General features: G+C 38.4%; 1 protein-coding gene and 1 long non-coding RNA gene across 3 annotated transcripts in view; one reads left to right on the top strand and one right to left on the bottom strand.

Moving 5' to 3' along the window:
- Positions 1 to 960: 960 nt before the first annotated feature.
- myo1ea (myosin IEa) overlaps positions 961 to 16,497 on the top strand; it is a 56,626-nt gene continuing 41,089 nt past the window's right edge. Inside the window, exon 1 of one of the 2 annotated variants that reach the window (XM_032518544.1) lies at positions 961 to 1,255. In XM_032518544.1, the coding sequence (XP_032374435.1) occupies positions 1,253 to 1,255 (3 nt within the window). In that variant the 5' untranslated portion in view covers positions 961 to 1,252. The remainder of the gene's footprint in view (positions 1,256 to 16,497) is intronic. The other variant, XM_032518471.1, reaches the window with a different exon arrangement.
- On the bottom strand, positions 2,038 to 15,003 carry LOC116691410 (uncharacterized). Its single transcript, XR_004332476.1, has 3 exons — positions 14,861 to 15,003; positions 13,519 to 13,525; positions 2,038 to 2,047 (listed from the first exon to the last, which is right to left on the bottom strand). It is a non-coding gene; the product is annotated as an uncharacterized LOC116691410 (long non-coding RNA).

The raw sequence follows: 16,497 nt of genomic DNA, 5'->3' as shown, positions 1-16,497 counted from the left end.
AGTGGGACTGAATTATTAATACATAATTTTTTAATAAATCATTTAAAGTCAGATAGGAGATAAACATAGTTATAAAACAAAGGACATTAACTGGATATACCATACTGAGACTCTGAGTCCCTATTCCACATGCAACATTTAAAAAAAAAGTCCTCTAATATTGTTCTTTCACAGTAGCCTATCAGCATTGCATCAGTATTGCATATTATCAGTTGCACTACACTTTACACTGTTGTTATTACACACATTACACACAGGCCTAAATTACACACACATGCTCAGGACCTATACATGCACTAATGGAGAGATGTCAGAGTGAGGGGGCTACCCATGGAGAGGCGCCCCGAGCAGTTGGGGTTCAGTGCCTTGCTCAAGAGCACCTTGCCAGTGCCCAGGAGGTGAACTGGCACCTCTCCAGCAACCAGTCCACTACCATACTTTGGTCCATACGGGGACTTGAACCAGTGACCCTCCGGTTCCCAACCCCACCCCAACATATTATTAAATACGTTTTGATAATTATTGCTATGCACAACAAGAGAGAAAAGCCTGTAAAAACAGCTAAACCTAATTAATGAAATCGCTATGTAACCTACACTTTTCATATATTTCTTTTTGATATGACAGCTAGGTGAGAAAGACATGCAGGAAATTGTCACAGGTCGGAGTCATAACCTGGATCTCTGCGTCGAGGCATAAACCTTCAGTTTGTGTGTGCCTGCTCTACCAACTGAGCCAACTCGGCCACAGCGTAACTTACATCAATGTACTTTAGGGCAGCTGGAGCTGACAGACCAGTATAGAAAGTTCAGATTCTATTGTATTTGAATCTTTTGTTATTAAGTCCGAAAGTTGCGCATGCCCAGTTGTTCCTCTCACATTACCTAATGAATATTTAAGCATTTTCCCCGTGCAGCGTCCTTTGATTGGACCTTCTGGCTCCGTTTCCTGTGTTATGTTGTAGAGCCGAGTTTTGAGGGAACTGCTCTCTCCGCAAATTACCGTTTAGCTCTGGGTTTGAACACTGCTCTGCATCTGTCAGTACAAGACTCGGATCCGTCTGCACGATGGACGGAGGACACCGCTGAGGATCCGTACATCCATGCGCACTGGAGTTTATCGGGAATATCTTCAGTAAACTTGGACTTTACCCAGTTTTTTTTCAAACAGTGTGAACTTCACCAAGGTTCGCCCAAATACCTGATCGCAGGGAATACGGCTGAGAAGACTGCGACTGTGTTGAAGGCAGAGGATGGTGAGTAATAGGCTATTTACACTGGCTGATCTATTATGACACGAAGTAGGCTACAGCCAATATAACCAGCCAATATAAGCCAAATAATCAACACAGTGGCTCTATTCCTACCTTTATTGCCAGGTAGCTGGGATACATGTCATAGCATGTAGCCAATATTAAAATGATTAAGTCCCAAAATGAAACTAATAGTGCCAGCTCCTTAATCTCTATCCAGTGTTATTCCTTCACCATTGACCAAATCTAAAATTATACTCAACTATAGTTTCTGTGATTTTACTTGACAAATTGCTTTGCTGTTGTTGTTGTTGTTGTTGTTGTGAGAAAATCTAGGTGATACTTGTTGATATTTCTTGTTGTGTTTAAGGTAAATTTCGGGCATTATTTTGCCCATATTTATCATCAATCCAAAATGAGTAAAAGTGACCTCACTCTGTCTCTAACTCTTTCTGTCTCCTTCCTGGCAGTCCGGACAGTAGACTTTGTATAGTCTAGAGTAAAAGTAATTAGACAGCAGTCCTGACCCAGAGCTGTTGAATTTGACTTGTCAGAGTGACATCGAGAGAATATGTCACTTTAAAACATTATCTAAATGAATTGGGTGCAGCCCTTTCTTTAAAACGGGTTAGTCTTGGAAGAAGATGCAGCCAGGGAGCATGTGTCAGGTGGAATATGTGGGTATGTATGTAGTGTATGTGCGTGCGTAACATGGAGACAGGTTTTTCCTGGTTACTGAATACCATTCCTGCAGCAGACACGCCTAGAGCTAAGTTATGGCGGAGGTTGTGTGTCCTCATCATTGTGTTTTGACAACAATTTCTCAAGCCACAGTCTTCTGTAGCACAATTCCCACTTTGGGTGTTGGACATAATAAGACAGCTATGATGCAGCCTTTTAGCACATTTGTATGTGTCTTTGACAATATGGCTGCATCTTTGTTACTGGAGACATTTCTTTTAACTAAAAGTGTTGTAATTTCCCTCAAGAACACAACATATATGTTTCTTTTGGGATTAAAGTTGCCTTCAGGAATATAAAGAAAAATGGCCTTTATGTAAACATAAGTCATGAGCGTCTTGTCCCTGTACTGTATGTGTCATGCATCCCGGCAGCTTCAAACCTGTTGCTTTGTTGTATTGATGACAAAGGGACAAACCCAAAAGACAAAGTTGCATAACATGCAGTCAGCATAATAGAGCTTTTTTACCTTTTATTTATCCAGGTAAGTCGATTGAGAACAATTTATAATTTGCAACAACGACCTGTCACGTTCACACACTTACACCTTCATACCTGGAAGTTGCCCAGCACAACCACAGTCTGATCTGCTGGCCACCGAGCCGCTTCACAGTTGGGGTTGGGAATTGTGCCTAGTAAAAAATGAATGAACAGTCACCAGAGTTCTTCTTGGGAGATAACTTGAAATACTTTCCAACTATAACAGAGTTATGAATATAATAGTGTTGAGGGATGAAACCTCAAATCTAAATTTAAAAGAAAAGGAAGGAAGTTTCAAAAAAGGCTTCTCTAAGATGTGGTCAAAATAAGTGAAAACCTATTGTAGGTTTCTTCATCAGTTATCTTTGTTTAGAAGTGATCAAGGATAGTATCAGCTCGTGTAAAGAGTAGAAGAAAAAGAAAATGATCTGATTGTCATCCTAACTGTCTGGAATAGCAGACACCAGCATCACACACTGGTTCCTTCTCTGCCAGATGTTGAATAGCAAGTCAGTATGACAGCAGATGGTTTGCATTAGTTTCTTCTACAGGGAGGTGCGTACTGTGTAACCCCCATCTAATTTGGTTTCAAAGCTGGCGCTCCATTTTCAAACCGATCACTGCTGTAGAGATTTGCTCAGGAATTCAAGCCCTTTCCCCGAAAACAGGACGAACAGCCATTCTGTGGACCTGGGGAACTCGTTAGGCCTGTCACTGTGGTTCAGTACACTCATACACTCTTGATCAGTTCCATGCGTCTTTGTTACAAAGCTGCAACTATGTTTTCAATGCTTTGCTGTTTGTGATGACGGGCCTCATGAAGGTTGACTGTTGCACGGAAAATCATTCTTGATAAGGGAAGCATAGAAATTGCACATTGTAAATTCAAGTTGTCCAAACTCCAAAGTTTGTGAGCTTTTTACTTTGTGTGAGTCTGCACTGAATGAGTCAATCTGGTTTTTACTTCTTTTTGAAACTTATGTTTTTTTCTATTTTCAATGAAAGCAGATGATGTACTATTTTCTTCCTGCTTTAGATTTGGTTGTCCATGGGCAAATCCAGAGTTGAAAAATGTACGTAACAACAAAAACCTTCTATAGTCTCTTTACTGTAGAGATGTAGACCACACTCACAACGATTTAATCCATTCATTTTTATGAACCCAGGCATGGATCCATATTCTACTGTGGAACATTTTATAGTTGATTTGATTTATTTAAATCCTAAATTGAATATTAAAGTGCTATATATATTCCTGCCCAATTCATTTGTACACATGATGCAAGAGGCTGGATTACTGACAAAAATAGTTGGAGTAATTTCTTCGTTTTTTTGTTTTGTTGTAGCTTTTAGCTCGGCCAAATGAAACATTAGACACAAAAGACAAGGCTGGGTGACACCTTTTGGTTTTGATTTTGTTCTTGCCAAAATTAGTGAAAAATAAATCCTAATCAATAAATCATAAAGGATTAATAAGCATTATTTCCACTAAAACCAAAGGCACATGAGGTGTCGTTCGTGGCATATTTTTATATTCATGTTTTATTAGTGAGTTGCCCAGTGCTGACATCAAGGCATCTAGTATTAAATCCTGTAAGTTGTGAGGTGAGGAGCACCCAGTGGTTCTCATGACTCAGTTTGTTTACTGTGTGTCCCCTGAGCAGTGTGAGCTACCCCTCTTGTGGCCAAGGGTACAGATTAGCTGCTAGGGGTGGGAATCAACAGGGGCCTCACGATACGATATCGCCACAATACTTATGTCATGATAACATGTTATTGCAAATTTAAGCATATTACAATATTCTGCAATACATTGCAATTAATTACCTTTTTTCCAACTTCAAATTTTTCCCAATTTCAAATTATGTCCCCAAAAGGAAACTTTGTCAACATCTGTTTTATCTAAAAAGATACATTCTTTTAACATACATTCTCTTCAATTTTATTGTTGCAAAATGGCAATGTCAAGCAAACAAACTGGCCAACACATATAATAAAAGATTGCTACTTGGCGTCTGTGTATCGATACAATAGTGATACTATGCTGTATCGATTTTTTTTCCCCTCCACCCTTGTAGCTGCACAGTGTGGCTCTATATGTTACGTATGCCTCAGCCTTGTTTTCCATGGCAACCAACCAAGGACGCCTTGTTGTACCCTTTACTTTACTCGTAAGGCTGCTGTAGTTCGGGTTCTGTTGTCTCAACCACCATATTTTCCCTGTGAATGTGAATGATGAGGAGAGGATGCAGCTACTTCCGATAATTGACCAAAACGTTAACAAAGCAACTGAACAGAGCGCTGTTAGGGTGTTATATAGATCATCTGAACTTGGCCAATATCCACTGAGGATGATGACAATGATCACATTTTAAGCATTGTTAGTGTTGTCGCTCTATGAAAGACAATGTTGGTCGGTTGCTTCACCACTTTAGTTCAGACTGAAATATCTCAATCACCTTTGGCTGGATTGTCATATAATTTGGTACTAATATTCATAATGGCCAAAGGGGTCAACCCTCATAACTTTTGTGATGCCCTGACATTTCATCTAGCACCACCATTAAGTTGGCATTTGTGATTTTAGGTTAAATGTCTCAACAAAGAAACTGTTGTCCCAATTTCAAAGAAACTTGATGGAAGGGTGTAGCATGGGTCAAGGAAGATTCGATTTATGGGGCGGACATGAACTATTTTTCACTTTCAGTAACACTGCAAGATAGCTGGACCTTGGCTCAGGCTTGCGCTCTTCAAAGGCCCTTTGAGTCCTGTTTGTACTTCAGTTTATCCATAACATGTTTGAATATAAAATTGAAATTAGAGGTCTAATTGAGCACAGCTATATCTGCAGCTGTTCTGGGTTTTTTGTTAACTCACCGTTGAGCAGGTGAACACGCCCATCATACTAGTAGGAGTGAAGTAGATGGAATTGTTCAAGTGATTGAGTTGATAATTAATTGGTAACTAAAATGTCTTGCTCAGCTGTTAGTAGGCCATTCTTTGGTAACTCAATGCCTGAACATAATCCTGTAAGTACTGTTCAATGCGACATCCTTTAATGCTTATTTTGTTTATTTTCCCTGTTATTAGATCATGAACCAAGCACTGTATAGTATAGTTGCCTATTTGCATGTATGACTTCCCTCATTGTGGAAAGGAAACCATTTCAGACTCTTGCAGTTGTGCTCCGGTTATTTGCTCTGATAGCTTCCCATTGTCACATGAAAGCCAGTCGGCCTTTTAGTCAATGGCAGCCCTCTTACTCTGTCCAGTGGAAACCTCATTTGTCTTAATGTTAGTTGATGTCGGTTTTGCCTGTAGATTGCTTTTGTTTAACCTTACTTCCTTACAGAGACACTGTGCTGGCTCAGTATAAAAGGGGCTTTTATTTTTCCAAGGGCAGTTGTAAGGTGTTCAAATTAATATCTTCCAAAGATATCCACAAAATATCAAGTTGTACATGTATATTTTTGGCACAGACTATGTGGGAAAAACACGTTAGACAGAACAAGAACTGAGTCAAGCTTTTAAAAAGCTTGTCAGCTGCTGTGTTTCCCTTGAGGGACATGAAGTAACTGACCGGAAACAAAGTTGAATTAGTTGTCTTTTTTGGCACATGCCCCATGCTGTCAGAATAGCATTCTCTTGAACTTGAGGTTATTTTCATCCACAAACACTGGTTTATGCAGTGTACTATGCATACTATACTGTACTATGTGAACCTTAATATAACACTAGGGTTACTTACAGCAGCAATAACATTAATTTCTGAAGATCTGTTTGAAATTGTTCCTTTTACCTTGCTTTTCTTACCACTATACAGTACAATTTACTTCTTATGGAATCCAGCTTTCCCATTTCTGCATACAGAAAGCTTGCTATTGTTCATAAAAGACAAGGAAGCTAATCAAGCTGAAGGCGAACTTTTATGCACTTGTTTTATGTCACCACCTGTCATTTATCAAAACAGCACATGCAGTGGCTTGAGAAAGTTTACACACCCCCGCTAAAGTTGATTAAAAAAAAAAAGAATAATAAAACACCTTTTGGAAATTGATCTTAATGCCTTAATTCAAAAGATTTAGGAAAATACAACCTTTTAAGGACACCAATTTTCCTTGTGAATGAATAATGTATTGTATATAAATAAATGTTCTTCCTTACATACCATTACATCATCACATACCATTCACGAGACATAGAGATAGGCATGGGGAACTTTCCATAAGATTATCTCTCAATGCAAATCAAACTAGCTATTAGGCCAACTGAAATGACACCATGCCAATCTCTAGGTATGGTGAATAGTATGTGATGATATGGGGTTAGTTTAATTCCAAAGGCCAAGGGAACTTTATCAGGATGCATAGTATCCTGGATCCATGAAGTAATTGGCCTTTAAAAATAAAAATCTGCCTGCCTCTATGGGAATTTAACATAGGGGGGTGTATACTTGCCCCCTGCATTTTAAGGAAGAACATGTATTTATTTACAATATATTATTCATTCACAAAGAAGATTGGTGTCCTTAAAAGGTTGGATTTGGCTAATTTTTTTAAATTAAGGCATTAAGACCAGTTTCCAACAGATGTTTTTGTATTCCTCTGTAATTCCTCTTTTAATCAACTTTAGCATGGGTGTGTAAACTTTCTCAAGCCAATGTATTTCTCACACTCTTCTTTTAGATACTCAGGATGAATAACACATTGCATTGCATTGTGTATTTTTGTTTAACACTTTAGCACTGCTCTTTAATTAGCAGAATTACAGTATGCATCATCGACCAGTGCTGGCTGGTGCTCCGTTCACCACATACAGTGCAAGCATTAAACTGGTGAGTCATTCTTTTAGGTACATCATGACTGTATCCACTTTGGTGGAGTCAACGTCATTAAACTCCCATACGTCATACGTGTGCTCCACACCCCTTCACCCAATGAACCTGCAGTAGAAAACACTAATGCACTTGTCGTCGCCGTAATAAATATGCAGCCCAAAGCTTTTTTTAGTTTCAATTCACCAGTAAGTTACAGTGTTGTCATGCATATTAAAGTTGATATAGTCTTGCATTGCCAGACCTATCTCCTAGGGGTGTGGAAAAAATTGGTATTCAAATCGCGATTCAAGCGCCACCGATTCAAAATCAATTAAAAAATGTGTATATTTCTTTTTTTTATTGGATGTCTACTGCAATCACATGCTAGATAGATATATTTCTGAATCGTACACCCCTAATATGTCCACAGTGTTGTGTCAGCACTGGAGTATGGTCTGACTAAACCGACAATCTATTCTGGGATAGGGGGAAAAACGCTCTAGCTTGTTTGTATATCTTTAAATCAGTAACAACCGTCCCAAGCAATGCTAAGCCCCAATAGTGGAAAAAGCAAGGAGGGGACATCCGGCATATGAGAGATCGCCGGATGTCAGGCTTTTTACCAGCAATGTACATCCGTGGAGCCACACTAAGGTTTATAGAGCAAACAAAAAAACTTTGGAGAAGAAGTGTTACTTACTGAAACCATGTGATGTCTAGAAAATGCATTCTTGGTCTTAGTTCAAAGCACAGGGCTTATCTGAACTTAGGTGACCGTTCTCACTGTAACGTGAGGCCCCTTTGACCGATGTCTTCAGACCCAAATCGTTTTAACACAAAGCAAAATAATTTCTATAATTCGGTGGGTTTTTTAGAGATAACATTTTTTAGACATCTTCTGGATGTCTGTTTCAAGTTTATTTATTTTATTTATATATATATCAGTTTTAAAAAACAAGCAGCACAAGAAGCAAGTCTTTTAATTCTCTGATTCAGCAGGAAGCTCTCTTTGAAACCTTTTGTAGCCTTTGACTTTAGTCATTTGCTTCTCTCCTGGCAGCAAAGTGAGCTGCCACTGTAGAGGGCATTTCTTTTCTTTTTTTTAAGATTATTTTTTGGGCATTTTAGGCCTTTAATTTGACAGGACAGTTGAAGATATGAAAGGGGAGAGAGAGGGGGAGTGACATGCAGCAAAGGGCCGCAGGCTGGATTCGAACCCGGGCCGGCTGCGTTGAGGAGTAAACCTCTATACATGGGCACCCGCTCTACCAACTGAGCTATCTGGGTGCCCTGTAGAGGGCATTTCTGTCCATGGTGCATTATGAAATGTTGGAAGAACAACATATGTAGTGAAAACAAACATAAACAACATAAAAATCTGGGTTACTTATCGTATCAAAACCATCATTAGCGAAATGCAAACAACCCTCTTGTGCCAGATTCTGTCCGTTTATGCTTAATTTATTGGAGTCCATGATTTTTCTTTTACATCTGATGAAGTGATGGATGCATTAAAAATAATTAGGAGTTGCAGGAAACACAGAACACCTTGGCATGTTTGTTGGCGTTTTACCAAACCAATGATTCACTCTGTCAAGCTTCTCCTTAATGTCAGAAGAGTCTGCAATTTGTGTCAAACATTTATTTGCATGTATTCAGTTGCTACAAGGGAAGACAGTGGTTTGGATTTTGTTGATTGAAACTTTAGACTCCAGCCTTGTTGTGGCACAGGGCATGGCTATGAATGAGTTTCCACTGTAGATGGTTTGTTTACATTCAACCACTACTGAGGCTGCTTTAAACAGATAATACAGTGCTTTGTGACATGTCTCTTGTCTAGGATTTCAGCTGAATTTCACCCAAAACCACATTGTTTTATTAGCAGCCTCGTTGCTGTTGTCATCCTTTTAAGAGCCTGAGATGTTTGAAATCAGCCGCTCTCAAGTTTCCAAAGTTTTACTCTACTTGGATGAAGTAAAGTGCTGCCACTGTGGAGCTAAAACTATGTATAGTTCAGTCTGAGATGTGTTCAAAGTTGTCCAGTATCTGTTTACACTTGATCATTATGCCCTCTTTCTCTGGGAGGGGCTGTACTCAGCCCTGCCCTGTAGGCACAGCATTATAACATCATCACAACCAGTCAGTGCTCATGTTACTAAATCCTAGCAGAATAATATATTTCATTTTCATTCTTCCCTTATGTGTGACCTGGAGACGCTCAGATCCATAACAGCGTGAGCAATCTAGACATGGAAACAGAGAACAAGGCTCGTTGGTCTGCATTATTTATACTGCTGTCCCAATTACACACAAGTGACCACTGTGAAATGCCAAGATGATTTCTGCTCCCCAATATCTCTACTTTGTGTTCCCGGCAATATCACATACAGTAGGAAAAAAGTTGTAATGTATTATTACTCATATTTTTATATATTTCACATTTCCCATATATTAGGGTGACCAGGCGTCCCCGGTTTCCGGGGACAGTCCCCGATTTTGGCGACCTGTCCCCGGCTGGATCTGTCCCCGGAAATGTCCCCGGTTTTCACTGTGACTGACAGACCCGAAATTGGAATGAAAGAAAGAAAATACTGACAAAACGGAGCCGATAGTCGCTCCAGACAAGCTCAGAGAGGTTTTAGAAAACCGGGTTTTACGATGCTAAAATCACTGATTATTTACATGGAGTCTGGTGGGTTTAGCCAACGCAATTTCGCGGACTTTTATGTTTTAAAAAAGGATCTTAATCTTTAACAGAAAGATCGACCTCCTTAGAAATCCTTTCCACAATGTTGTCAGACACTTAGAATATTAATCTGAGTCTGTCAGCAGCAAAACGAGCACTTTTATGAACGTAAATACAAGCTGGACAATTATCCTGTTAACTTACATTGTAGCTTGTTTCTGCCGACTGCAGCGATCTCGTTTAATACTCCATCAATGTCAAAGGAAAATATGTCCTCAATAGTTTTTATTGTATCTGATTCTCAATGAGCTGTTGCAGAAACAAGCCTTGAGCAATAAAGCAAAAGCTGTCAGATAAATGTAGGTCAGTAATTACAACATTATGAAATATTGAGACATTCTATCTTGAAATATTAAGACTTTCTATCTTGAAATATTAGGACTTTCTATCTTGAAATATTAGGACTATTAGGACTTTCTATCTTGAAATATTAGGACTTTCTATCTTGAAATATTAGGACTTTCTATCTTGAAATATTAGGACTATTAGGACTTTCTATCTTGAAATATTAGGACTTTCTAGCTTGAAATATTAGGACTTTCTAGCTTGAAATATTAGGACTATTAGGACTTTCTATCTTGAAATATTAGGACTATTAGGACTTTCTATCTTGAAATATTAGGACTTTCTAACTTGAAATATTAGGACTTTCTATCTTGAAATATTAGGACTATTAGGACTTTCTATTTTGAAATATTAAGACTTTCTATCTTGAAATATTAGGACTTTTTATCTTGAAGTATTAGGATTTTTTATCTTGAAATATTAGGACTTTCTATCTTGAAACATTCCCCTCTGAGGTGGAGTGGAGTAGGGAGTAGCAGCAGGGAGGGGTCTAGGATCAGACCTTGGGGCGGCTCAGCCCCTAATGAGAACAGCTCTAGGTCTAGTGTCCCTGTTTTAAGTTTTACAAAAGTAAAAACATTACTTGTTTTGGAGGTTTATACGCTTCTGAGCTGAAAATGTCCCCGGATTTTGTCTAAGAAATCTGGTCACCTTACCATATATGCACCATTTCCTGTAACTTTGGCTCCAAGCCTTTGCATTCATAGGAGATTATTGTTACCCGTATATGACAATAATTACCAGGCCAGAGATGCTTTTGATAGACAAGACGATCTTTCACCAAAGTCTGATAAGTCTTGGTTGAATCACTGCGGCTGTGTGTTTGGAAGTGACCCAGGCAAGAGCCACTGGCATTGTGGCTATACTGTGTCGACCAACTGACTGATGATAACTAATACAGATGCGATGTTTAAAAAGAGAGACTATATCATCAGAGTTTTATATTTAAGGCTGCAGGCTATATATTTCTCCATATAATTAGAACACCCCTTACAAACATCTTTTCCACAACAGGTTGCTTTCTCTCTTAATCCTCTGTATGGTGTAGAGGCAAGTGCGCCTGCATGTTGGTTGCAGTAGCACAACGTGGATTTACTTCTGTGCGCCGCTTTAGTCGTCAAGCTTACATTTGTCTTTGACTTTGAGAAATTCAAAGCAGCACCATAACTTGGATATAACTTGGGCAGGTATTATTTAAAGTTGAATCTTTTGGGGTGTCGCGTTTAGTGTTGTTTTGTCTATTTCGAGCATTTTGAAAATGATTGCTAGCTTCAAATATGCAGACAATGTCAGTTGTTGAGGGACACAGTTTAAATTTAAACAAAAAAATCAACACACTTTTTACCATCTTCCGTATATTTATCAACAGCTTCAGTTTAGAGAGAGTCGTGCAGCAACAGTTTTCTGCTCTGTGTAATTCAGTGTGGATTTACTCTTTAATCAAGTTTAGACTCCTCTTCTGGAGTTTACAGCACTTTAGAGGAAGATGTGGGTTTGTGTGTGTGTGTGTGTGTGTGTGTGCGTGTGGTGTTGTGTTGTGTTGTGTACAAGGCTCAGTGTGACCTTAATGAGCATCCCATCCCTCAGAAGTTCAGACCGGATCAGCACACACACACACACACACACACACACACACACACACACACACACACACACACACACCACACACACACACACTCTCTCTCTCTCTTTCTTTTTCTCTTTCTCTTTCGTTCTTTCTCTCTTTATTTCTTTCTTTTTTTCTCTCTCTCTCTTTGCGTATTCTACTACTCAGTCTCTCATCATTGTTTTACCTTCTTCCTCTACCTTGGAAAGGCCAACCATCTCTGTCAGCAGTAATCTGCATCTGGTCTGATTATTCGCAGTGAGCAATCTTGGACAAAGTGCAAACGCAAGCAACAGAGACCAGGTGGAAATGCTGTTTAGAGAGTAATACCTCCTTAAGCTCTGTTTAGTTTAGATCAAACCAGATATGTTTTGGATTCCAACAAGGAATAGGGGGAAAAAATCAGTCAGAATCAACCCACACATTACTGGCGTAAATGTGTGTGAGAGCTATTCCCTGACCTTAGACTTAGACTTAGACTTAGACTTCTCTTTATTAATCCTTTTGGGATGACTCCCGCAAGGGAATTGAAATAATTTAGTAGTTTGAAGTAGTGTCCTGTAATGTTAGACAAAAAGAATGACTGACAATTTACATAAATAAATCTCTTGTTTACTGTTAGAGAATTGTTTTGTATCTTTCAGACAGTTTAGTTTTTCTTTGCAAATTTTATACAGTTGTTTACAGGATACCATTTTCTGAAGCATACCATATTTTCTGAGATTGCCCTTGCTTAATTTTGGTGTAGCAATGAACTTGCAGAGGTTTCAGACTTTCTTGAGATAGGTAATCTATCAAAACAGACATTTGGGTGCCTTTTTTGTCACAATAGATACAATGTGGCTGTTTGATAATAACACATTTGTGAACATGGACTGTTTCAAAACTAGTAGTTGTTGATGCATTCAAGAAAGCTCAGAATTCTGATAACTAGAAAGTCTGCTTCAAAAAGCATTTTATTCATGGGGTTTCCGACTTTTAGGATTGTTGGAAAAGTAAAGCCAAAGAGATAAAGAACCAGTGAACAAGATCAACATGGAAAAAGTGATGTGAATGTTGTTGTCTTAAGTTTGGAGGACAGTGTTTCCAAGAATGTTTGAACCTATCAATGAGGATCAGTTTCCAAACAAATCTCTCACAGCTACAGAACATTACTGAGTAACTTTGTCAACAACAAAAAAGCGGACTAAGTGTTCATAATGTTGGATTGTCTATCACAAGCAAGTTTAAAGTCTCTGTACATTGATTAAAGGAACAGCTTGAGGGCAAGACATTACTAAAAGGGCATTTCCCATTCATTCATGTCTCCACTTAGAAGAGAAGTGCTTTTACAGTGATTATAGACGCTAAAATCAACATATTGTTCTAATGGCGAGGCAACCCTTATGTCTACATTTGGACCCTAAATTGGGCCATTTATGATATAAATGCTTTAAACCCATGCAAAATGTAGGTATGCATTAGAACATGTATAAAAATACTGAGGTTACAAAAACAAAACAAAATTAATTAATTTATTAATTTCATAGGACGGCGAAACTCCTCCATGACTGGGATTATCTGTGCTTATTTGTGACACATGTTCACAAAATTAGATTACTTGGGTCTTAGTCCTTGGCTTTTTGCCCACCAGTCTTTTCATCACACAGTCATTGGTGAGCACTGATAATAATTTGGAAAAAGCCATCGCATCTGAGTCACTGCTGTTGGTGAGTTAGTCATCGCCCTTCTTCCACAGCCATCTCGAAACAGAGCATCATCTTACCTTTGACCGCAAGTTGCTCTTTAACTTTTCTAAAGAAAAACAATTAGGCTAACAGCAGATATATATTGTTATACAAATGCTAGGGTATCTGAGAAATAGATAACTCGTATGTGAGGTCTGATTTTTGAGTTCACTGAAGTGACAAATTTTTCTTTTGCAGTCAACTATAAAAACATGTAGGCTACTGTATATTGTCAAATCTATATTTTTTGAAAATTGGAACTGTTTTGGAAGATGACATTTTAAGGCTGCAATGACTCTACAGTAAAAATTAGGTCAGACACCCTGGTACATGATGGCACTGCGAATCTAATACATGAGGTCTTATCAGACATGGGGTCTCTCCTAAAGCAATCCGCTCCAGGCCAAAGTTAAAGTCACATCCACTGAAAAGTTCCTGAAGTTGCATTCAGCTATAAGTTTGCCTTGTAGCACTAAGAAGGCTGTGTTCTTAAGCCAGATTTAACTTCAGAGGCTTCAGCTAACATATGCAGTTACTCTGTTTCATTAAAATGCCTTTTACTAATCTGATGATGACAACCAAGAGACTCAGTCTGGTCCTGTGCAGAAACTAATATTTGACCAGTATTCGATTTACCTTCGCCACATGTCAGTTTACATATTTCACCTCAGACGTTTGCTTGAATTGGAGTTATGCCATTTATCCAGATTTACATAGTACAGAGAAACAACCTTAGTTGATTCTTATTTTAGAACAGAGGAATTTGTTCTCATGGCTTTCGTCCAGATTGGCTTCAGAGGGCAGAGCAGAAACGTAATCCTAACACATGGTGGACTGTGTGTCAGATCCTGGTGTGGAAAAGGAGAACGGTACAGAAGGGAGAAATGAGGGGAAAAGTGCCGCTTATGAAACTGAATCAAACCCAGCTATTTCCTGTACCCTAAACTAGAGCTGCTCAGCACTATCCATATATGGTAATGGTATTTTCATGAAGGGACACCCTGGGCTTATGGATCAGAACTGGTATTCTGGTATTCCTCTGTACTTAACTTCAGGGAAAAGGTCTGGTCCCATACTTTTGGTTTTGAATGATCTGAATATTTTGATTATCAGAGGGAAAACTACCCAAGTCAAAACTGTCTTCTACTGTCACGATTGTGAGTTTCTGTTGTTAGTGTTTCCTGTTTTATTTTGAAGTCTCTGTTTTTCTCCCTTGTCTTGTCTTGTTTTACTTCCTGTCTTGCTTTTCCTCCTGTTTGATTGTCTGCCCCACCCTGATGTGTTACACCTGTTCCTAGCCCTTGTTTCGCCTGTCTTGTGTTTCCCCATTACCTATTTAGTCTCTGTGTTGTCTTTGTCTTGCGTCAGATTATTGTAGTGTTTTGGGTGTTTGTTTGTGCTTACATTTCCCTGTTGCTAGGTTCCTTGTGTTTTTGATATCTTTTTTTCCCGAGATTTTGGAACTTGTTTTGCCAGCCTGCTTTCCTCAGGACTTCCTTTGTTGTTTGCATCAGTCATTTTATTAAATCGTAAAACTATCCACTCCCTACCCATCTTTACATTTGGGTTCAAGCCCCACCCTTCCTGTGACACTTTCATTGATAACTTTTGTTACAGTATCTGTCAAAAAAACAACATATTTTCTGATTAGAGCCCGACCGATATATTGGTGGGCCGATATAATCGACCGATATTAGGCATTTCCCGATCTATCTGTATCGGCATTTATAATGGCTGATTTTATGAAAAAGAAAAGTTTTTTTTTTTTTTATATTCAGACAAATAAATGATTCTGTAAAATGAATATTTAAAAAAAAAAAAACGGACTGTCAACCATGTTATGAGTGTTGGTGTTGGATAGTTCGTCCACTCTACAAAGTTCCTGTTGGCAACGCTAATTATTTGTGTTATGTGTTTTTCTTCAAGTTTTATATATTAAGTTTGTATTTTTATACATTTTATTTATCAGAACTTTAATATAATTTCAGTGAGCACTCATAAATAACTACAAATAACTAATGTTAGGGAAATCTGTTTATTTTGTAACGCGTTTCTGGATTTGTTTTTAAATATATATTGGCAAATTGGATTTTTAAATAACCAAATATTTTTATTGGTATCGGCCTTAAAAATCTTTTATCGGTTAGGTTCTAATTCTGATCAAATTAGAGCTGGAGGGGGCAGTCGATTAGTCGACTAATCCGTTTTGGTTTTAGTTTACTAGTCATTTGCTTGTTTTTTTATGCTGAATGGCTTATTTCCAAGAAACTAATGAGCACATCTCTGGTAAAAAAAAAAAAAAAGATTTAAACTGGTGCTTGTGCATGATTCTTGTAGAGAAAGTCAGTTTTAAAGTTCTGTCAATTAAATCAACGTGTTAGTCAACTAAGAATTTCTTTACTTGAGGACAGCCTCACATCAAACTGCTTCTAAACACAGTATAGCAGTAATGTCAGATGCTTTAATGAGTCTTTGCTCAGGAGGAAGTCTGTTGTTCCATGGAGATGGTGTTGTTATGGCCACCATAGTTGTTGTGCCGTGTGTGTGTGTGTGTGTGTGGTGTGTGTGTGTGTGTGTGTGTGTGTGTGTTGTATTTGTTGTTTGAGTACTACTGGTTTGAATGAATGGACTTTGGTTCTTTTTGTAACAAGTAACCCAAATACTTAATCTACTTGGGCACATAATTGTGAGCGAACCTCCAATTTAACATTAGGTATTACATTTATCATTCTTAACTGTTACACTTCATGTACAGTATGTGTGTTGTTGGGTGCTATACTGCCT

This window comes from Etheostoma spectabile, chromosome 1, assembly GCF_008692095.1.
Source record: "Etheostoma spectabile isolate EspeVRDwgs_2016 chromosome 1, UIUC_Espe_1.0, whole genome shotgun sequence".
NCBI lineage: Eukaryota > Metazoa > Chordata > Actinopteri > Perciformes > Percidae > Etheostoma > Etheostoma spectabile.
The sequence above is the reverse complement of the archived record's forward strand: the minus strand, read 5'-3'. Positions and strand labels throughout refer to the sequence as shown.